This window comes from Heptranchias perlo, chromosome 2, assembly GCF_035084215.1.
Source record: "Heptranchias perlo isolate sHepPer1 chromosome 2, sHepPer1.hap1, whole genome shotgun sequence".
NCBI lineage: Eukaryota > Metazoa > Chordata > Chondrichthyes > Hexanchiformes > Hexanchidae > Heptranchias > Heptranchias perlo.
In genome coordinates, this window is record NC_090326.1 from 127,024,327 (window position 1) to 127,047,030 (window position 22,704).

Here is a 22,704-nt window from a genome sequence, read left to right on the forward strand (position 1 = left end):
CTGCACAGCCCTCATCTATCTTCTTGGTTACCCCTTCAAAAAACTCAATCAAATTCGTGAGACATGATTTTCCTCTCACAAAACCATGCTGACTGTTCCTAATTAGTCCCTGCCTCTCCAAATGCCTGTAGATTCTGTCCCTCAGAATACCCTCTAACAACTTACCCACTACAGATGTCAGGCTCACTGGTCTGTAGTTCCCAGGCTTTTCCCTGCCGCCCTTCTTAAACAAAGGCACAACATTTGCTACCCTCCAATCTTCAGGCACCTCACCTGTAGCGGTGGATGATTCAAATATCTCTGCTAGGGGACCCGCAATTTCCTCCCTAACCTCCCATAACGTCCTGGGATACATTTCATCAGGTCCCGGAGATTTATCTACCTTGATGCGCGTTAAGACTTCCAGCACCTCCCTCTCTGTAATATGTACACTCCTCAAGACATCACTATTTATTTCCCCAAGTTCCCTAACATCCATGCCTTTCTCAACCGTAAATACCGATGTGAAATATTCATTCAGGATCTCACCCATCTCTTGTGGTTCCGCACATAGATGACCTTGTTGATCCTTAAGAGGCCCTACTCTCTCCCTAGTTACCCTTTTGCCCTTTATGTATTTGTAGAAGCTCTTTGGATTCACCTTTGCCTGATCTGCCAAAGCAATCTCATATCCCCTTTTTGCCCTCCTGATTTCTCTCTTAACTCTACTCCGGCAATCTCTATACTCTTCAAGGGATCCACTTGATCCCAGCTGCCTATGCATGTCATATGCCTCCTTCTTATTTTTGACTAGTGCCTCAATCTCCCGAGTCATCCAAGGTTCCCTACTTCTACCAGCCTTGCCCTTCACTTTATAAGGAATGTGCTTACACTGAACCCTGGTTAACACACTTTTGAAAGCCTCCCACTTACCAGACGTCCCTTTGCCTGCCAACAGACTCTCCCAATCAACTTCTGAAAGTTCCTGTCTAATACCATCAAAATTGGCCTTTCCCCAATTTAGAATTTTAACTTTTGGGCCAGACCTATCCTTCTCCATAGCTATCTTAAAACTAATGGAATTATGATCACTGGTCCCAAAGTGATCCCTCACTAACACTTCTGTCACCTGCCCTTCCTTATTTCCCAAGAGGAGGTCAAGTTTTGCCCCCTCTCTAGTCGGGCCATCCACATACTGAATGAGAAATTCCTCCTGAATACACTCAACAAATTTCTCTCCATCCAAGCCCCTAATGCTATGGCTGTCCCAGTCAATGTTGGGAAAGTTAAAGTCCCCTACTATTACCACCCTATTTTTCTTGCAGCTGTCTGTAATCTCCTTACATATTTGCTCCTCAATTTCCCGTTGACTATTTGGGGGTCTGTAGTACAATCCTATCAAAGTGATCTCTCCCTTCTTATTTTTCAGTTCTACCCATATGGACTCAGTGGGCGAACCCTCGGATATATCCCCTCTCACTACTGCCGTGATGTTCTCCCTAATCAAGAACGCAACTCCCCCTCCTCTCTTACCTCCTGCTCTATCTTTCCTATAGCATCTGTACCCTGGAACATTGAGCTGCCAGTCCTGCCCCTCCCTTAGCCATGTTTCAGTAATAGTTAGCCATGTTTCAGTAATATGGCTGAAGACTGGCTTCTGTGACGGTGGGGATATCGGGAGGAGGCCGAGATGGATCATCCACTCCTCACTTCTGGCTGAAGATGGTTGCAAACGTTTCAGCCTTGTCTTTTGCACTCAAGTGCTGGACTCCGCCATCATTGAGGATGGGAATGTTTGCAGAGCCTCCTCCTCCCGTTAGTTGTTTAATTGTCCACCACCATTCATGACGGGATGTGGCAGGACTGCAGAGCTTTGATCTGATCCGTTGGTTGTGGAATCGCTTAGCCCTGTCTATATCATGTTGCTTCCGCTGTTTAGCATGCATGTAGACCTGAGTTGTAGCTTCACCAGGTTGGCACCTCATTTTTAGGTACGCCTGGTGCTGCTCCTGGCATGCTCTTCTACACTCCTCATTGAACCAGGGTTGATCCCCTGGCTTGTTGGTAATGGTAGAGTGAGGAATACGCCAGGCCATGAGATAACAGATTGTGCTGGAATACAATTCTGCTGCTGCTGATGGCCCACAGCGCCTCATGGATGCCCAGTTTTGAGCTGCTCGATCTGTTCTGAATCTATCCCATTTAGCACGGTGGTAGTGCCACACAACACGTTGGATGGTGTCCTCAGTGCGAAGACGGGACTTCATCTCCACAAGGACTGTGCGGTGGTCACTCCTACCAATACTGTCATGGACAGATGCATTTGCGACAGTTAGATTGGTGAGGACGAAGTCAAGTAAGTTTTTCCCTCATGTTGGTTCGCTCACCACCTGCTGCACGCCTAGTCTAGCAGCTATGTCCTTCAGGACTCGGCCAGCTCGGTCAGTAGTGGTGCTACCGAGCCAGTCTTGGTGATGGACATTGAAGTCCCCCACCCAGAATACATTCTGTGCCCTTGCTACCCTCAGTGCTTCTTCCAAGTGGTGTTCAACATGGAGGAGGACTGATTCATCAGCCGAGGGAGGGCGATAGCTGGTAATCAGCAGGAGGTTTCCTTGCCCATGTTTGACCTGATGCCATGAGATTTCATGGGGTCCAGAGTCAATGTTGAGGACTCCCAGGGCCACTCCCTCCTGACTGTATATCACTGTACCGCCACCTCTGGTGGGTCTGTCCTGCCGGTGGGACAGGACATACCCAGGGATGGTGATGGAAGAGTCTGGGACGTTGGCTGAAAGGTATGATTCTATGAGTATGGCTATGTCATGCCTCCTTTATGCCGAGCTGCTCCCGGCTGTGCCTGGCAGCATCTCCTTACCCGTCGCTGTTAAAGTCACCACTGCCCTCAACTTCTTCGCTTGGATCATTCCAGGGTGCCACCGGTGACATCGCTGGGCTCTCTGTCGTCTGCACACAAATGCATAAGGCAGGTCACCAACGGCTTGTTGTGCAGGGCCTTGCAATACGTCAACTTCCTCATGGACGACCTCAGCCAGAAGGAGAGGGCAGTGGTATTCCAGATAGCAATCTGAGCACCTCCACATGGGCCAGGACTGTTCAAAAACAGAAAGGGGTATCACTCCATCAATGCTCAGCTCATTTGTGACCACCAGAAAAGATTCCTTCATGTATGCACCAGATTCCCTGGCAGCTGCCATGATTCCTTCATTCTGAGGGAATCCAACATCCCAAACCTCTTCCACGCACCGAACACCCTTAAGGGCTGGCTCCTCGTGGACATGGGATACCCCCTGCACACGTGGCTGAAGACACCTCTGAGGAACCCCATCACCGAGCAACAGCGTCGATATAACGACAGCCACATCACCACCAGGTCTGTAATTGAACATGCGATGGGACTGCTGAAGATGCAATTTTGGTGCCTTGATCGTTCTGGGGGAGCGTTTCAATACACACCATCGAGAGTAGGTCGCATTATAGTAGTGTGTTGTGTCCTGCACAACATGGCGCCACAGAGAGGGGTTCCGGTTGAGGAGGTCCCATCCCCTCATCCACCATCCATTTTGAGGAGAAGGAGTAGGAGGACGAACCCATGGGCAGAGCAGCGGCTCACCCGGCTGCTCGTGAGGCCAAGGAGTCACTCATATGTGAACGGTTCTCATAAGATCAGAAAGTGAGATGAGTCCAGTCCTCACACCACCTGGAAAGACCAGCGCCAACACCAGCCCCTCTCCCCACCACCGCCGCCCCCCCCCCCCGCCCCCGCCGCTCCCTGAACAAAACAGTTCTGCAATTACACATACACCCACTGTAAAGTGACCCACTGAGTGGCATCAAGTGTCGCCGTTCATGGTGAAGCACGTGAAAGGGCGACATCACAAATGCCAGTCAAGAATGGGCAAGACGTGGCAATAGTAGTGAGAATGATAACATTTAATGTGACTTGAACAAAAACCAAATATAAATGAAAAACATCACAGTCTGTCAGACACCCTTGTGCATACCCTTCGTGATCTCAAAACCTTAGCCTTTCTCTTCCTACTACATCTACATGGTGCATCCCCTGAGGCTGCAGCGGAGGTAGTTGCAGGTTGCTCAGTTTATGGCCGGACTGCTTAGATGCTTTCAGCTTATGCCCTCTGGGTTTTGGAGCCCATCCGGGCCCCTCCAAAGACTGCTCCACCTGCACCTGTGCAGGGGCTGATTCGGCCACCTGGAGAGGAGACAGCGTTGTGGGTACTGGTTGAGAGGGGGGGGGCAACAGGTGAGACGTGGGAGCGCTTTGAGTGGCGTGCCCACTTCCATGTCCCCTTTCGCCATCATCCCTCTCCTGTGCCAGGCCCACATCACTCCTACCAACTTGCTGAACAACAGTTTGGAGGACATGTATGATGCCTTGGAAGGCCACTTCTAAAGTATCTGTCAGCTTGTTTATGGCGGCAGAATGTTGTTCACCAAGTCCGAACGACCGTTGTCAGGGCCTGAATACTAATTTATGAGCCGTGCTTGAAACTCAATGGAGGCTAGCCTTCCATCCATTGGAGACATTCTCGCACTTACCTACGACACTATCTCAGACAGTTGCTCACGTCCCTGTGACACCATCTCAGAGATTCCCTCACGTCCCTGTGATACCATTCCACTCATGCAGGAGTTGGACTCCTCCATCCTCTGCGCTATTGTGGGGAGTGTGCGTGGCACCTGTTCCAGCACCTCGCAAATGTGCTGCTGTCCCTCGATCATTCTCCTTTTAAAGGATGGCCCCCAGGGTTCAGCATCTGCGTATAGCTGAGCAGAGCCTGGAGAGGAGTGCTCCCATTGACGTGGACTCTCCACAGCTGCCCCTGCCACCAGTGTCTGCTCGTGCTCACTTGTGTGTGGTCACTCACCTGTTGCCAACCCAACTAACTGATTACTAGGACCCACCAAGGGATGAGAATCTGCGCTGGTGGATGGGTCGTTAAGATGTGACCGTGCACCCCCAAAGGCCTGGAGTCCTCTGAGGAATCGCCCTCTCTGTCACTGCGGTCGCTGAAAGGCCTGTAAGAGAACAGAAGGCAATATTAAGCATCATCACAGATGTGTCATGTTGTGATGAGCATACTGAGGTGTTCAACATGCCAATCACTGTTAACATCAGTTCATGTTGTGTGTGATCAATGTTAAATTTGTGTCACCAGACACTTGTTGGGTGCCAGTCTCGGTGTCCCCGACGGACAGGCACTCGAGGGTGCGACTGATCTCCAGGGCCGCCTCCTCCGCGTCTGTGAGGACCACCATTTGTTGTGGCCCCCCCCTCCAGTCCTCACCCTCTCACGGGAATTTTGCGCTCTCCTCCTAGAAGGGGAGAAAGAACAGACGTGAGAGTGAGTGATGGTGAAGTGGCCAGCCGATGAATGCATTGCTTTGGGTGAGGCTGACCGTGAAAGAGGTGCATCAGGGGGTGAGTATGAGACAGAGACATCGCAATGGATGAGGATTGGGGTGAGTGGTAGTGGTGGGGTGACTAATGGGGAGGTGAGAACGTGCTCAGGAAGTGAAGGTAAGTTGACGATGAGCCTTAAGTGGGTGTGGGGAGTGATGTGATGGAGTAGTCTTGGCAGTGCAGAATGAGTTTGGTGGGAGGGGGCGGGGGGTGGGGGGGAAGTTGATGTGCAACACGGAATGCAGGAGAATCAGTAAGTGTACTCACTTGCTGACCTAGTTAGGTCATTGAAACGTTTCCTGCACTGGACCCAGGTGCGGGATATGTTGCTCCTGCTGGTGACGTCCTCTCCCACCTCGAGCCAGGCCTTCTTGGTGGCAGAGGCAGGGCACTTCCTCCTCGCAGCTGGGTAAAATAGTTCACTCCTCCACCTCCTCACCCTGGCCAGTAGCACCTGAAGTGAGGCATCATTAAACCTTGGAGCAGCCTTGCCCCTGTACTGCTCCATATTGTGTGTCCTTGGTGTTTGCTGTAGCAAAATCCATTGGAGCAACAGCCCTTTAAATCCAGATGCTCCAGCTGACAGCCTGTCATGCGGGTGCGCAGTGCACCCACTGCGCAACTTTCGGACGGCAAACCCGGAAGCCACGTAAAGATCCACCAATTAAGTCGTGATCGCGTGGGGAACTGTAAGTTTTTATTATCCGGGTTTGCTGTGTGCCCATTGACACCCCCCCCCCCGCCATCACCGCTGCCATCCCGCCGCCCTTTTAAAATTGAGCCCCAGAAGTCTATTGTGGCAGTTAGCGAAGTGAACTTAGTGTCATGTTGATTGCCTATTAATATCTGATGCAGCAGGTTCACTAGATTGATTCCTGGGATGAGAGGGTTGTCCTATGAGGGGAGATTGAGTAGAATGGGCCTATAATCTCTGGAGTTTAGAAGAATGAGAGGTGATCTCATTGAAACGTATAAAATTCTTAGAGGGCTCGACAGGGTAGATGCTGAGAGGCTGTTTCCCCTGGCTGAAGAGTCTAGAACTAGGGGTCTTAGTCTCAAGATAAGGGGTCGGCCATTTAGGACCAAGATGAGGAAAAATTTCTTCACTCAGAGGGATGTGAATCTTCGAATTCTCTGCCTCTGAGGTCTTTGGATACTCAGTCATTGAGTATATTCAAGACTGAGATTGATAGACTTTTGGACACTGAGGGAATCGAGGGATATGAGGGGAAAGTGGAGTTGAAGTAGAAGATCAGCCATGATTTTATTGAATGGTGGAGCATGGAGGGGCCTACTCTTCCTCCTATTTCTTATGTTCTTAGCAGTCGGCATAATTTTCAGCTTGCTTAATGAAAGTGTCTTGTGAAAATGATGGACGTCTAGAAAGCTTCAGTGGAAGTCTACATTACCTGTGTTTGTGAGAATGATGATCCCCTCTGGCAGCATCATTTCAGAAGGTGTAGGTACAATGAATCAGATGGAGCCTTGTATGAATTGCATCAAATCACCCTCCAGAAGGTTGTTATCATTGACAGTAGTAGAAACAGATTCTTTCATTGTATAAGCTTCACCTGCATTTAATATCTGACTTCCCTTCATCGACTGTTCTATAAGCTTTTTAAAAAATCTTTCTCTTTATGCATGGAGAATCTGGTAGATTATCATATATTTACTGTGACCTTCAAAGAACAATCCTAATGCTTACTTATTTATGATAGACTTTCTCTGCAGGGAGCTTCCAACAGGCAGCTTGCTATCTTGGATATGTTTCCTTTGGAATTTTAAGTCTGTGCAAAGTCAGACCTGTATTTTTCAGGATGTGGAGATGCCGGTGATGGACTGGGGTTGACAAATGTAAAGAATCTTACAACACCAGGTTATAGTCCAACAATTTTATTTGAAAAAATTGTTGGACTATAACCTGGTGACGAAGGAGAAAGCCTCCGAAAGCTTGTGATTTTCAAATAAAATTGTTGGACTATAACCTGGTGTTGTAAGATTCTTTGTATTTTTCAGGGTGTAATTTGATCTTATCAGAGGTTAAAATATTGTGGACCCTTTCCATCCTTGAGGTAAATACATAGGGAATAATATTCTGAGAACTTGCTGGCGTGAGAAACCTTGCTCAGTGCAAGCGCGTATTTTTTTTTATTATTCGTTCATGGGATGTGGGCGCGCTGGCGAGGCCAGCATTTATTGCCCATCCCTAATTGCCATTGAGAAGGTGGTAGTGAGCCCCATTCTTGAACCGCTGCAGTCCGTGTGGTGAAGGTTCTCCCACAGTGCTGTTAGGGAGGGAGTTCCAGGATTTTGACCCAGCGACGATGAAGGAACGGCGATATATTTCCAAGTCAGGATGGTGTGTGACTTGGAGGGGAACGTGGGGGAGGTGGTGTTCCTATGTGCTTGCTGCCCTTGTCCTTTTAGGTGATAGAGGTCACGTGTTTGGAAGGTGCTGTCAAAGAAACCTTGGCGAGTTGCTGCATTGCATCCTGTAGATGGTACACACTGCAGCCACTGTGCACCGGTGGTGAAGGGAGTGAATGTTTAGGGTGATGGATGGGGTGCCAATCAAGCGGGCTGCTTTATCCTGGATGGTGTTGAGCTTCTTGCATGTTGTTGGAACTGCACTCATCCAGGCAAGTGGAGAGTATTCCATCACACTCCTGACTTGTGCCTTATAGATGGTGGAAAGGCTTTGGGGAGTCAGGAGGTGAGTCACTCGCCGCAGAATACCCAGCCTCTGACCTGCTCTTGTAGCCACAGTATTTATGTGGCTGGTCCAGTTAAGTTTCTGGTCAATGGTGACCCCCCCAGGACGTTGATGGTGAGGGATTCGGCGATGGTAATGCCGTTGAATGTCATGGGGAGGTGGTTAGACTCTCTCTTGTTGGAGATGGTCATTGCCTGGCACTTGTCTGGTGCAAATGTTACTTGCCATTTATCAGCCCAAGCCTGGATGTTGTCCAGGTCTTGCTGCATGCAGGCACAGACTGCTTCTTCTGAGGGGTTGTGAATGGAACTGAACACTGTGCAATCATCAGCAAACATCCCCATTTCTGACCTTATCTTGGAGGGAAGGTCATTGATGAAGCAGCTGAAGATTGGATAAGCTTCATCTGCATTTAATATCTGACTATTAGAAAATAGCAGACAACCTTCACAGGATTTTCTGATATGTCCTGACAGATTGGTGAGGTTTCACCTCAAAATTTAGGCGTTATTTTCTACTGGTCAGAAATTTGGGGGATGGGGGGAGAAGTGAATTTTCCCGGGGCTTAACTTTGGCAGAAGTTTGGCAGAAACCCTTTTTATACACCTAGACGAGGTTTCCACCGAAGTTACGGCAGCTCAGCGGGAGAAGCACCGAGGAAAAAATTCACCCCCTTGATGTTTACACTAAAATGTCAAGAGAATTCAGCTGAGACTATTATTTTCTGCTATAAAGCGGATGAAAGCCATTTCAACTAAATGTACTCCTCCTTCTCTTTCCTTCCCCTTCAAAGAGCAATTCCTTAATAGTTGTAGTTGTGCTGATGTGGGATAGACTGCCACCTAGTGTGGTGAATGCTGATTCAGTTGAAGCATTCAAAAACAAAGTAAACAGATTCGTAATTGAACAGGATGCGGATGGACATAGGTTGGTGCCAAGGTATGAGACACACAATAGAGTCCTGCATGGTCTTGAATAAGGCAAGCTAGATCAGCCGAATTGCCTTTATTTGTTCCACCTTTTTAAATTCTGACACTATGATAACATGAAGCCCCACAGGAGTCTTTCTCACTCAAACACAGGAACAGTAAAATAATTATTTTACTTAATGTATGGCGTTATCTGGCATTAACACAGCCTTTCACAATGTCCATCAAACTGTAGCTTTTGCACATCTCAGTAATTGCTGTACCATGAATTCTTTATCTGTGGAAAATTGAAAGATGTGTCAGAGCCTCAGCTCAACCATTCATTTACTATTTTAATGAAGTTATACAAACTACCATTGCAGTCTTGGAATTGTAATTTCTTGAAGTCTGGGGAGAGATATCTTACAGTTAACCAGTTTTCTTTTATCTGATCACTACAGTATCCAAAGGAAAGCATGCTGTGGCCTCAGGTCGTTCTGTTTGTGAGATTAATAAGCATTCATAAATAAAAACATAACTTCTGTAACTAGAGTTTCATGTCTAATGTGTGACAGAAAAATTGCTGTTCAGAGCATTTCACCTCCAGTTGTATTCTTGTGTACCTGTTGTCTAAATAATTGTGTAATTTATTGCATTATTGCCTGAATTATGAAGCCAGAAATAAGTAGAACACTAGCTAATTTCAGAAGAAACCTAAATTTCAGCTAATGCATGCAGACTCATTCATCAGGTGAATCAGTGTCTGTGTACTATTGGAACGTACATAGGTCGCTCTGTACATAAAGCAAGAATGGTTATCAATCTCTCTTTGCATTCAACATAAATGTATCAACAGTTTAGCTCACTCTTCCTACCACAACATAAACTGTGTTATTGTGATAGTTCCTTATTATAGTGTCAAGAAAAAATTCTGTAGAGTGTTTATTCCATAATTCTGGCAGCCATGTGGTCTCGTTCAGATGGTGAGTGTTGGCACTACTGAGGGATGTGATTTCTTCAGACCCAGCAGATATCATTACACTGAGGTTGGAAGATAGATCGAACAAGGATTCAGCATTAAAATTAAGAATCTCCATAAATGGGAATGAAAGAGAGGCCATCAGTAAATGGTAACATGTAGCTTTTGACGGTATATGGACTGAGGAGACCCCAATGATATCCTTTCTTATTTACCCGAATAAATATCTACTGGGCCTGATTTTCTCTGCTTTGTGGCCAACATTGTCACAGTGCCATAAATATTCCAGTAAATATGCCTAACTTCTGCAAAAATGTTGAGCAGCTGTTTTCCCAGCTGGTACAGTACATGGCAAAATTAGAATTCAACATGTATACTAATGACATTACTGTTTCAGTCACTTCAGCCATGTTTTATCCATCTGCAGCTGGGAAGACTGGAAGCAAAAAGCACACTTTCCACCAGTAAATGACTTTTCCAAAACATTTCTTCAAACTGCAAGCTGCGGCTCCACATAGACAGGATCCCTTCAAAAAATATAGATGCAATCAAATAAATATGGAAAACACTTGATAACACGATGCTACTGGGATGTTGTCAGCATCAAGCTTTTTACAAGAATTGTGCCTGGTAGTGCAAATGACATGGCAGTACAGTATTGTGGCCAATATTGTGACAGTGACATAAATCACCGACAATCAGGCCCAACAGATTTATATTTTCAGATAAATACAAAAGAATGTTATGGGGTCCTTTCAGGCCCTCTATCATTAAAAAAACACACACAATATCCTCCACTGGACTACCTGTAATAACGAAGTGTTTCTTTCAATCTCGGCTCAACTTTAAACCATATTTTGCTTTACAGTTCCTTCTATGTTTTCTTCATAATTAGACATATAAGTGCAATGTTTTGAGCAAAAATAATATAAAATTATAATTCCCTCAAAGGTTAATAGGGAGGGAATTGAATTCAGCAGGCCTTACCTACAGATATAAAATAGATAGATTGTTTCATAAGATTAGGATAGGGTGTGTACGGTGAACACCAAAAATAATAAAACCTAAGAAAAAATTAAACAAATTTACATCTTTACCAATTCTGTCTGCAACAGTGCAAAGGTACTACTTGTGTACCATGTTTAAATTCAGGACTTTTATTCAGCTCCAAACTTGAATAATAGTACAATCCTTTGAGGACGTCGTCCCCTTAAATTAACCCCTTCTCTGCTGTTCTTGTTTTGTGTTCTCTCGCAAATAAAAGTGAAACAGATGTAGCAACTCCAACCATTCGAACACATTACAAAATGAGCAAATGCAAAATTTCAAGTGCAAAGTTTCAGTTGTCACACTGACACAATGAGCATTTTGTAGCATATTCTGTACACATAATTACATATGTGAAAATGGTAGATCATTTAGAAATCTACAGTATAAAATGGTGATTTATTTTGTTAATATGAATTATTGGGTAACTGCATTCTACTTTACACATAAATATTAACCTGGTATTATTACATTATTTCGGAAGGATAGTCATTCCCTGGAAAAACACAGTGTTAATTGTGACATTATCTTACAAAATATGTTTTGTAACATTTTTCCAAAAATATCCTCTTGTATTGAGATTTTACAACAAGCAAATGCTTATATAATCTGACTGGCATTTCAAAACAATCTCTATTGATAGCTATAGGCTGGAAATTGTGGTTGGCAATATGAGGAGGAAACTTTAATGCATTTGTATGGTATTCCTCTAGTATTTTAACCGATGCCTGTTTAGGGTCAACACTTCTAACAAGGTAACAAGCTGATCATTTTCAAACAATGCATTAAGTGTTGATCTGCTAGACTTTATGGCAATGCTGTCCCAGCCAGACTCCCGCCTTCCACCCTCATTACCTTAAGCTCATCCAAAACTCTGCTGCCCATATCGTAACTCGCACCAAGTCCCGTTCTCCCATCACCCCTGTGCTCAATGACCTACATTGGCTCCTGGTCCGGGAATGCCTCGATTTTAAAAATTCTTATCCTTGTTTTCAAATCCCCCCCTGGCCTCGCCCCTCCCTATCTCTGTAACTTCCTCCAGCCCTGCAACCCTCCGAGATCTCTGACACGTTAACATAACAAACATACATCCAATTCTGGCTTCTTGCGCATCCCTGATTTTAATCACTCCACCATTGGCAGCCATGCATTCAGCTACCCAGGCCCTAAGCTCTGCAATTGGAAGCTCTGGACAAGTGTGGATTGATTAGGGAAAGCCAGCACAGGTTTGTTAAAAGCAAATTGTGTTTACCTAACTTGATAGCGTTTTTTGATGAGGTAACAGAGAGGATAGATGAGGGCAGTGCGGTTGATGTGGTGTATATGGACTTTCAAAAGGCAATTGATAAAGTGCCGCATAATAGGCTTGTCATCAGGATTGAAGCCCATGGAATAAAGGGTGCAGTAGCAGCATGGATACAAAATTGGCTAAGTAACAGGAAGCAGAGAGTAGTGGTGAACGGTTGTCTTTTGGACTGGAGGGAGGTGTACAGTGGTGTTCCCCAGGGGTCGGTACTAGGGCCGTTGCTTTTCTTGATATATATTAATGACTTGAACTTGGGTGTACAGGGCACAATTTCCAAATTTGCAGATGACACAAAACTTGGAAATGTAGTGAACAGTGAGGAGGATGGTGATAGACTTCAACAGGATATAGACAGGCTGGTGGCATGGGCAGACACGTGGCAGATGAAATTTAACGCAGAAAAATACGAAGTGATACATTTTGGTAGGAAGAAAGGGGAGAGGCAATATAAACTAGAGGGCACAGTTCTAAAAGGAGTAGTGGAACAGAGAGATCTGGGGATATATGTGCACAAAACATTGAAGGTGGCAGGGCAGGTTGAGAAAGCAGTTAAAAAAGTATACGGGATCCTGGGCTTTATAAATAGAGGCATAGAGTACAAATGCAAGAAAGTCATGATGAACCTTTATAAAACACTGGTTCGACCACAACTGGAGTATTGTGTCCAGTTCTGGGCACCGCACTTTAGGAAAGATGTGAAGGCCTTAGAGAGGGCGCAGAAAAGATTTACTAGAATGATTCCAGGGATGAGGGACTTTAGTTATGTGGATAGACTGGAGAAGTTGGAGTTGTTCTCCTTGGGAACAGAGAGGTTTGCGGGAAGATTTGATAGAGGTATTCAAAATCATGAAGGGTCTAGATGGAATAGATAGAGAGAAACTTGTTCCCATTGGTGGAAGGGTCAAGAACCAGAGGACATAGATTTAAGGTGATTGGCAAAAGAACTGAAGGTGACATAAGGAATAATTTTTTTACGCACTAAGTGGTTAGGATCTGGAATGCACTGCCCGAGGGGGTGGTGGAGGCAGATTCAATCGTGGCTTTCAAAAGGGAACTGGATAAGTGCTTGAAAGGAAAAAATTTGCAGGGCTATGGGGATAGGGTGGGGGAGTGGGACTAGCTGGATTGCTCTTGCACAGAGCCAGCACGGACTCGATGGGTTGAAAGGCCTCCTTCCATGCTGTAACCTTTCTATGATTCTATGAATTCACTCCCTAAACCTTTCCGCCTCTCTACCCCTCTCTTCTCCTTTAAGACCCTACTAAAAACTTACCTCTTTGACCAAGCTTTTGTCCACCTGTCCTAATATCTCCTGATATGGCTCGGTGTCAAATTTTGTTTGGTAACGCTCCTGTGAAGCGCCTTGGGACTTTTTACAACTTTAAAGGCGCTATATAAAAGCAAGTTGATGCTGTTGCTAATATCACCAACAGTAACTTCCAGAATAATATTTTTTATTCCACTCTTCGATATGCATCGTCATTTAATTTTCTAACAAAACTCCACTTCCTCACAAGAGGGCATCAGGTCTCCTATTCTTTTATCTCATCTAAATCTCATTACCTCTTCAATTTCTGACCTTCTATTGGATACATTGGTTAACAATGAGCTAGACTAGGTCCCACATCTTGGACACGATTTTAACAGTGAATTGGGGGCGGGGAGGCATTCAAAATTGTAACTATTTTAGACCCGCCTCCAACCCGCCCATTTCCGGTTTTCACTGGGGTGGGACGAGGGGTGGGCGACCAATCCGCTCCCAGGAGGTGGGTCGGGTATTAAAACCTTTCAAAGAGGCTCCAGGCCTCCGTTTTCCCACAGATTCCGATTTTGACCCCGGGGCGTGCTGGGATACCCGGGGGGGGGGTGGAGGGGGGTTCTGGGATACCCGGGGGGGGTGGAGGGGGTGGGTGCTGGGATTCCCGGGGGGTGGGGGGGTGGGTGCTGGGATTCCCGGGCCTTCTCTTACACGCCTCGTGAAAGGAGACGAGAAGGTCTGAGACTAAAATGTAGGTGCCTTTCTGGCACAGCTTGTTGGCCGGGAGGAGCAGGAGTGCTTCCCCCAGGCCCAACAAGCCTGACTGCAGCGACCATCCCCCCCCCCCCCCCCCCCTCAATGATCGCGGACCCCTGACCCGATCGATGATTCCACCTCCCCCCAACGATCGTGGACCCCCGCGATGACCCCCGATCCCGGCACCCTCCCCCACGTGACTGACCCCCGATCCCTCCCCCCACGACTGACGACCCCGTGCCAACCCTACGCACTCTTGCCTCCGCCCCCCCCCCCCCCCCCATCCATACAAACAAAGACTTATCTGAATACGTCCTCTCCCTGGCTGCTGCCTTGTCTGACTGAGACCGGTCAGTCGGACGGCAAACCGACAAAATAAACTAAAAGACGTTCTTACGTCAAAATCGTAAGGATGTCCGGGAAACCCGTACTTCCGGATTTCCCGTCCGCAATTTGCCCCCTCCTCTCCCGGCCCCTTCCCGGCTCGGGGTCAAAATCATGCCCCTTATGTTCAACTGCTTTTGCCAGAAATCCATGCACGCTGCATTCATGCTCATCGATGGGTCCTCCAGTGTTGCTCACTTGGAATTTGTTTTCCTGTTTACTTGAATAATAAAATATAGCAGATTACCTGACTTTTGCTTATGTATCTTTATTCCAGGAATGTTCTACACATTTAGCCAGAGGTTACCTTCAGATATCTTGGTAGATGTCAAAACCTACAATCATCGATGGAAGCGACAGCAACCACCAGGATCACCCAAATCGGTGGATACGAACAGAGCTAGCCCGGAGCAGGACTTGGCAGATCCTACTAAAATCTTTGATATTCTGCCTGCTGAGGACAATAACAATGATACAAAAATTGAGGTATGTTTGTTATGTTAGTGTCAGAGGAACTCTATTTTGGAAAGGAGCTCTAAATAGCAAACTTCTGCAATGTTATCCCTTTTCTAGAATTGTAGCAATAACCTCTATATTTCATAGACATATGTGACATGTTTTTGAATTATGAGAGAAAATTAATATGTCTTTGGAAATTAAATCATTAGAAGAACTCATGCTACCCCCCCTATTAGCATTTCAAACGTACCTGTCAAGTTTATTTTTTAAAGATAGCAGTCATTTTTTGAGTTATTAATGAAAGCTGGTAGTTTTCATCAACATTGTTAATTCTTTCCCACAACTAGGGGTAGAAATTGGACAATGCCTGAAATCGGGCTTGATTCCAGTGACTGTGCGCCAGAACAGATAGGCCCGAGGACTGCCCTAAATCCTTGCACCTCGTCGTCATAATTCAGGAGAGCTGTAGGCGCCAATAAAGTGCCCCGATGCAGCTTGCCTGTCAGGGTCCCAACCAAGTTCAGCTGGTGCCAAGGCCCACGGGTAATTCCAGGAGGGGGGGCTGCCAGCAGCGGTCCACAGTTGCTTTGTGGAGCCAGGAAGAACATTCCTATTCCTTCTGACTGCACAAAAAAGACATTTCAGGAAGTTTTGGGGTCTATTTTTGTACGACCTCCAGCGGTCCCTTGAAGGGTCGCTGGTTAGTCAACTCAATTCCTGGAAATACTGGTCGAAGCTTGCGAAATCCATGCTCCGACAAGTCTAAACAAATTTAGGCGTCCGGGTAGGAAATGGGGATGGTGCCTCATATCAACATTGAAATGAGCCCTCTGACCTCTGAATGTTTCGGGTAGCTGCCAGGCCCAATCAATTTAACAGCGGCCCCAACACTATCCACAGGCGGTCGTTGAATTTAGACCCCCTACTCTGTTATGCAGGCAGTGTTGAGTGCAATGATTACATGGTTATTCATTTTAGGAAGTAAAGAGCTAGATTCTGCATCATGAAATAGTCACATTAACTCCTCCTGACTGTTGTATTTTTAAAGCTGTCAAAATGAACACAAAATTATGGTTCAATGTTTCCTGTTTAGGTTTTAGCAATTTTATAGATGTTACATTTTTTATGTTTCAATTATATAAACAATTTAAGTGACCTAGGACCTAGGACATGTGCTAAGATTAATGCTGCAATTCACAAAGAATTCCTGTTACTCGAAACAGCTGTTGTATTGGAATCTGTCCTTGAGATATTTCTAGTTCAGACCGAGGTCTCTACACACGTAAGGGGTGATATTGGATAACCCGTACCCGGTCGTGAGATGCAAGCAGAATGTAACATTCGTGCTGCCTGGTGATTTCTATGATTGCTTCGTGCAGCAGCATTACCTGTGCTGTTGAGTGGGCTGCTCACCAGCAGGGGGCCCAGATATCGCAAGTGGCTAGTACCACTTAAAGGGAAGGTCCATTGTGGCTGCCATGATGTGGAGATGCCGGTGATGGACTGGGGTTGACAATTGTAAACAATTTTACAACACCAAGTTATAGTCCAGCAATTTTATTTTAAATTCACAAGCTTTCGGAGGCTTCCTCCTTCCTCAGGTGAACGATGTTCACATCGTTCACCTAACGAAGGAGGAAGCCTCCGAAAGCTTGTGAATTTAAAATAAAATTGCTGGACTATAACTTGGTGTTGTAAAATTGTTTGCAATTGTGGCTGCAGGAAGTGGTGGAAGTCAATTGGGAAGTGAATCTGTGCTGCAATATGGTGCAGCATGTTGATGATGGGACCTCTGGAATTTTTAATGAGCAAAACTGGGCTGCTTAGCATTTGCAGGACTCTGATATTCGCAAAATATAAGATATGGGTCCCCGCAGAATCTGAACGGAGATCAGACATCGCACACGTAAAACACAGATGCAGGTCTCATCCCTATGTTCACAAACTATTGAGTTATTTTAATACGTTGAATAAAGGTTGCTACTTAATCGCACATTCTCCAAACTGCAGGCCATGCCTCACCAATCTGAGTTTGTACCGGGCCTGCGAGAGAGCCTGCACCAAGGTTCTCTGATAACACTCTAGAGGCCTTGGTGCAAGAGGTGGACAGAAGGAGGGACATCCTATATTCACAGTGGGGGACAAGAAGTCCTCCAGACATATGCTCCTGAGGCAGTGGAAGGCAATAGGGGACGAAGTCAATGCCAAGCGCATAGCACCACGAACATGGATGCAGTGCAGGTAGAAGTTCAATGCTTTGACATCAGTAGTCAAGGTGAGTGAGGTCAACAGTCAAGTGGCGTCTCCTACCAACTGCGCCACTAGCTCCATCCACTGCTCCACGCCCTCTTCCCCCCCCCCCCACCCCCCCATCACCCGCATGCCAACAAACTCTTTCAATCAGATGCTTCCTCTCACCCTCACACATTACCACTGTTGCAAGCCGCACACCAACAACTCACAGGTCGCACACACTGACAGTTATTCAACCATGACAGGCACATCACCCAAACATCTTGCAGAGCACTCACCGACACACGTCCCGCTTTCTTGCAGGTGAAGGTGGTGCATAACGGGAGGTAGCAAGTGGCAGTGGCTGCATGGAACATGAACTTGCTGTCCTCTCTCAGGATGACAGCATTCCTGCCCCACCCGTGCCACTCCACCAGTGCACTTGCTGTTGCATGTCGACTAGCCAGCCCACTCCTTTTGGAGTATTGAAACTTTATTATAGGAACATAGGAAGATAGGAACAGGAGTAGGCCATTTAGCCCCTCAAGCCTGTTCCGCCATTCAATGAGATCATGGTTGACCTGTGACCTAACTCCATATACCTGCCTTAAACCTATATCCCTTAATACTTTTGGTTAACAAAAATCTATCAACCTCAGATTTAAAATTAACAATTGAGCTAACATCAACTGCCGTTTGTGGAAGAGAGTTCCAAACTTCTACCACCCTTTGCGTGTAGAAGTGTTTCCTAACTTTACTCCTGAAAGTCCTGGCTCTAATTTTTAGGCTATAGTTTTCAAGTCTAGGAGACCTCCAAAAACAGGTACAAATGCATCAGCAGCCAGAAGCAATAATCCAGCAACTAACCTGTACCTCCTGCATGATCTCTTTAAATAGCGCTGGTTGGGGTGGGGGTTGGGGGGGGGGGGGGGTGTCTTCCATGCTGTTTAAAACCTGTTCAGCTGTGCAAGGTTGGCTGGAGCGTTGAATTCCAAAATCGCATCTGTCCCTTTAAATCAGCGTTGTACACCGACCTACCGCATATTCTCCCCACTTTACAGGGTGCTGGCGTTGGTTATCTGCGCGTGCGCAAACGCCTTTCGCAATATGGCATTCGGCGCACCGTCACGCTAGAAGTGTGCGCGTGCATTCTGGATGCTGTTTGGGTCCTTAGGACTCCGTGTAGCCGACACAACGGGCGCTACGTGGCCCAATTTAGAGCCCATCATGTTTACTGATTGTAGGGCCATGGATCCGGCAAGGTGAATTTCATCCAATCAGGTTCCAAGAATTAACTGGCACAAAAACATAGCATATCAGCACAGTCAGTAACCAACACAAAAGAAGGTAAGAAAATAATGAATGAGAATCTGATCCATTGAGCCTGTTAAATCCAACAGATCCATCGTGTGCAGCAGCGATCCGCAGGGGTTGCGGGGGGGGGGGTGGGGGCGGGAGGTGGGTAGCAGCGGTGATCGGAAGTGGGGGGCAGCGGCCCACATTCTTTTAATGTGGGGTCGGGGGGGTGGATGGAGCACTCCTGCTCCACATTCAAGTAAGTATATTTTTTAAAAATTGTCTTGTTGCCTATAGGCCGCATGTAGGCCTGGTTTTCCTGAGTGCAAACAGCACCGGCACCAGCTGCCTCAGGGCAAATCAATCTTACAATGGGGGCCTCACAGGCATTGGGCCCCTTATTTGCATTTACAAAGGGCCTGACGCCTGTTTCAAGCATGTGCACTGCCCACCAATTTTTTGGCCTTTACCAATATGGTGGGTGTCGCACTTCCGGCTCGGAATGAGCATGCCCTGCCTGCCATGTTGGAGGCCATTTAGCGCCTGAATTGCTCGGCCATGGACTCTTCCCAATGTGATTAACCTGCTGAAAGAGGTGAATAACCACAGGTAAAACTTTCAAGAAGATAAAACTTTAAATTTTTTCTCTGACTCCTAAAGGTAATCAAGTAAATAGTTTGGAATCAAACAACATTATTTTATTCTGATGAGTTGTATTTCACAAATTGCATTTCAATGGTTATGAAGAGTCCATAACTATTGTGTTCCGTAAACTATTTAATCAGCTTTGCTTTATATTTATAAACTTCAACCCTGGTTTTTCTTGTAATTTTCTCCTCTTCCCCTCTTCTTAAGAGGAGAAAATTCTCCTTGCTGGGGTTCAGTTCTTTGGGTGCTGGCCAGCCTCCGGTACTGTGCCCAGGTGGCCATTATGCATATCATAGAATGGTTAGAGCACAGAAGAAGCCCATTTGGCCCATCGAGCCTGCACCGGCTCTCTGCAAAAGCAATCCAGTTAGTCCCACACCCTCGCTCTTTTCCCGTAGCCATGCAAATTTTTCTCCTTCAGGTACCTATCTAATTCCTTTTTGAAAGTCACAATTGACCCTGCTTCCACCACCCTTGCAGGCAGTACATTCCAGATCCTAACCATTCGCTGCATAAAAACGTTTTTCCTCATGTCGCCTTTGGTTCTTTTGCCAATCACCTTAAACCTGTGTCCTCTGGTTCGTGACCCTTCCACCAGTGGGAACAGTTTTTCTTTATTTACTCTGTCTAGACCCTTTATGATTTTGAACACCTCCATCAAATCTCTTCTCAACCTTCTCTGCTCTAAGGAAAACAATCCCAGCTTTTTCAGTCTATCCATGTAACTGACTTCCCTCATCCCTGGAACCATTCTAGTAAATCTTTCCTGCACCCTCTCTAAGGCCTTCACATCCTTCCTAAAGTGTGGTGCCCAGAATTGGGCACAATGTTCTAATTGTGGCTGAACCAGTGTTTTATAAAGGTTCAACATAACATCCTCGCTTTTGTACACTGTGCCTCTATTTATAAAGCCCAGGATCCCGTATGCTTTCTTAACCGCTTTCTCAACCTGTCCTGCCACCTTCAACGACCTGTGTAAATATACCCCCAGGTCTCTGTGTTCCTGCACTCCCTTTAGAATTGCACCCTTCAGTTCTTCCTACCAAAATGTATCACCTCACACTTCTCAGCATTAAATTTCATCTGCCATGTGTCCGCCCATTCCACTAGCCTGTCTATGTCTTCTTGAAGTCTATCACTATCCTCCTCACTATTTACTACACTTCCAAGCTTTGTGTCATCTGCAAATTTTGAAATTTTGCCCTGTACACCCAAGTCCAAATCATTAATATATATCAAGAAAAGCAGTGGTCCTAGTACTGACCCGTGGGGGACACCACTGTACACCTCCCTCCAGTCCAAAAAACAGCCGTTCACCACTACTCTCTGTTTCCTATTAGCCAATTTCGTATCCATGTTGCCACTGCCCCTTTTATTCCGTGGGCTTCAATTTTATTGAGAAGCCTATTATGTGGCAATTTACCAAACGCCTTTTGGAAGTCCATATACTCAACATCAACTGCATTGCACTCATCAACCCTCTCTGTTACCTCATCAAAAAACTCAATCAAGTTAGCCAAATATGATTTGCCTTTAACAAATCCGTGCTGGCTTTCCTTTATTAATCCACACTTGTCCAAGTGACTATTAATTTTGTCCCGGATTATTGTTTCTAAAAGTTTCCCCACCACCGAGGTTAGACTGACTGGCCTGTACTTGCTGGGTTTATCCTTACACCCTTTTTTGAACAAGGGTGTAACATTTGCAATTCTCCAGTCCTCCGGCACCACCCCCCGTGTCGAAGGAGGATGGGAAGATTGTGGCCAGTACTTCCATAATTTCCACCCTTACTTCCCTCAGCAGCCTAGGATGCATCCCATCCAGACCGGATGACTTATCTATTTTAAGTACAGCCAGCCTTTCTAGTATTTCCTCTTGATCAATTTTTATCCCATACAGTATCTCAACTGCCTCCTCTTTTGCTGTGGCTTTGGACGTGTCCTCTTCCTTGGTGAAGACAGATGCAAAGTACTCATTTAGTACTTCAGCCATGCCCTCTGCTTCAATGTGTGTTTCTCCTTTTTGGTCGCTAATCGGCCCCACCCCTCCTCTTACTACCCGTTTACTATTTATATGCCTATAGAAGACTTTTGGATTCCCTTTTGTGTTAGCTGCCAGTCTATTCTCATACTCTCTCTTTGCCCCTCTTATTTTCTTTTTTACTTCCCCTCTGAACTTTCTATATTCAACCTGGCTCTCACTTGTACTAACAACCTGACATCTCTCATACACCCCATTTTTCTGCATCATCTTGCTCTCTATCTCTTTCATCATCCAGGGAGGTCCGGCTTTGGTTACCCTACCTTTCATATAATGAGTGCCAACAGGCTATTTGATCATGGAGGGCAATATAGTCCAAGTCCAATCCTGTCCTCACTCAACATCCACACGTGCACACTACCAGTAGGTATCACTGGAATGAGAATGCTGGTTGATTTTCCCCTCCTTAACCCAAAATTTTCTTTTGATCCCCCTTTCTTCTGTCACCAATCTGGTGTTTTTATTTACTTTTTCCTCTTCAAGTATTCACTTTAGCTGTCTACTGTTGACTGTTGTACAGCTCCCGGTCCTCAGTATATTTTGGTTTAAGGAATCAATTTGTATACTTGTGTGATGCCATGACAGTTGGTAAATATTACTGACATTTACAATTTTCAGAAGAAGAATTGTAATCTCTATTGAGAACCAATTGCATTACAACATGAAAGTTGGTAATTCAGTAATTAAACGTTTGTGCAAAGTGAAAAAGGTTTAATATGTTAATGAAAGGGCGCAGTGAGGTTTCCTTGCTGTCCATTGATATTTCTGATTGACTCAATTGCCATATCTGTTGAAAATGAGGAACAGCATTATTTTTCAGAAATGTCTGTAAGATAAATCCTTTTGTTTACATTTGGGAGAATTATGGACAATATCACTTGTTTTTAATCAGCAACGTGGAAAACTCCAACAAGCAAGTTTAAAAAGAAACAGTTAAAATAGTTTGAGCAGAAAAGCTTGGCATTTCATCAAATGCTCACTTCTGGTTTCAGTTCTGTTACTTTACTACAGCTTTGAAATTAGCTTAATCTTCAATAGATTTGGATGTACAGTTTTCATTATCTTGTCTGCTTTTCTGGCATTTATGGACTTTCTCGGTGGAACAATGTCTCTTATAATTAGTGTCCATTAAAGACTGATTAATGCAGTTTTATTACACGACTGTTCTATGCAACTGAGATTCGACAAAGTATGTTTCAAAATCTGGAGTTGTTTCTTTTTTCCTGTAAAATGAAGATTAATCGCTTGTTCAC

The 22,704-nt window shown here is 45.6% G+C and overlaps 1 protein-coding gene across 1 annotated transcript in view; it reads left to right on the forward strand.

Annotated features, from left to right (window-relative positions):
• Positions 1 to 22,704, forward strand: part of plxdc2b (plexin domain containing 2b) — a 390,151-nt gene that overhangs the window by 153,823 nt on the left and 213,624 nt on the right. Inside the window, exon 3 of the mRNA XM_068007092.1 lies at positions 15,054 to 15,262. Within this exon, the coding sequence (XP_067863193.1) occupies positions 15,054 to 15,262 (209 nt within the window). The remainder of the gene's footprint in view (positions 1 to 15,053; positions 15,263 to 22,704) is intronic.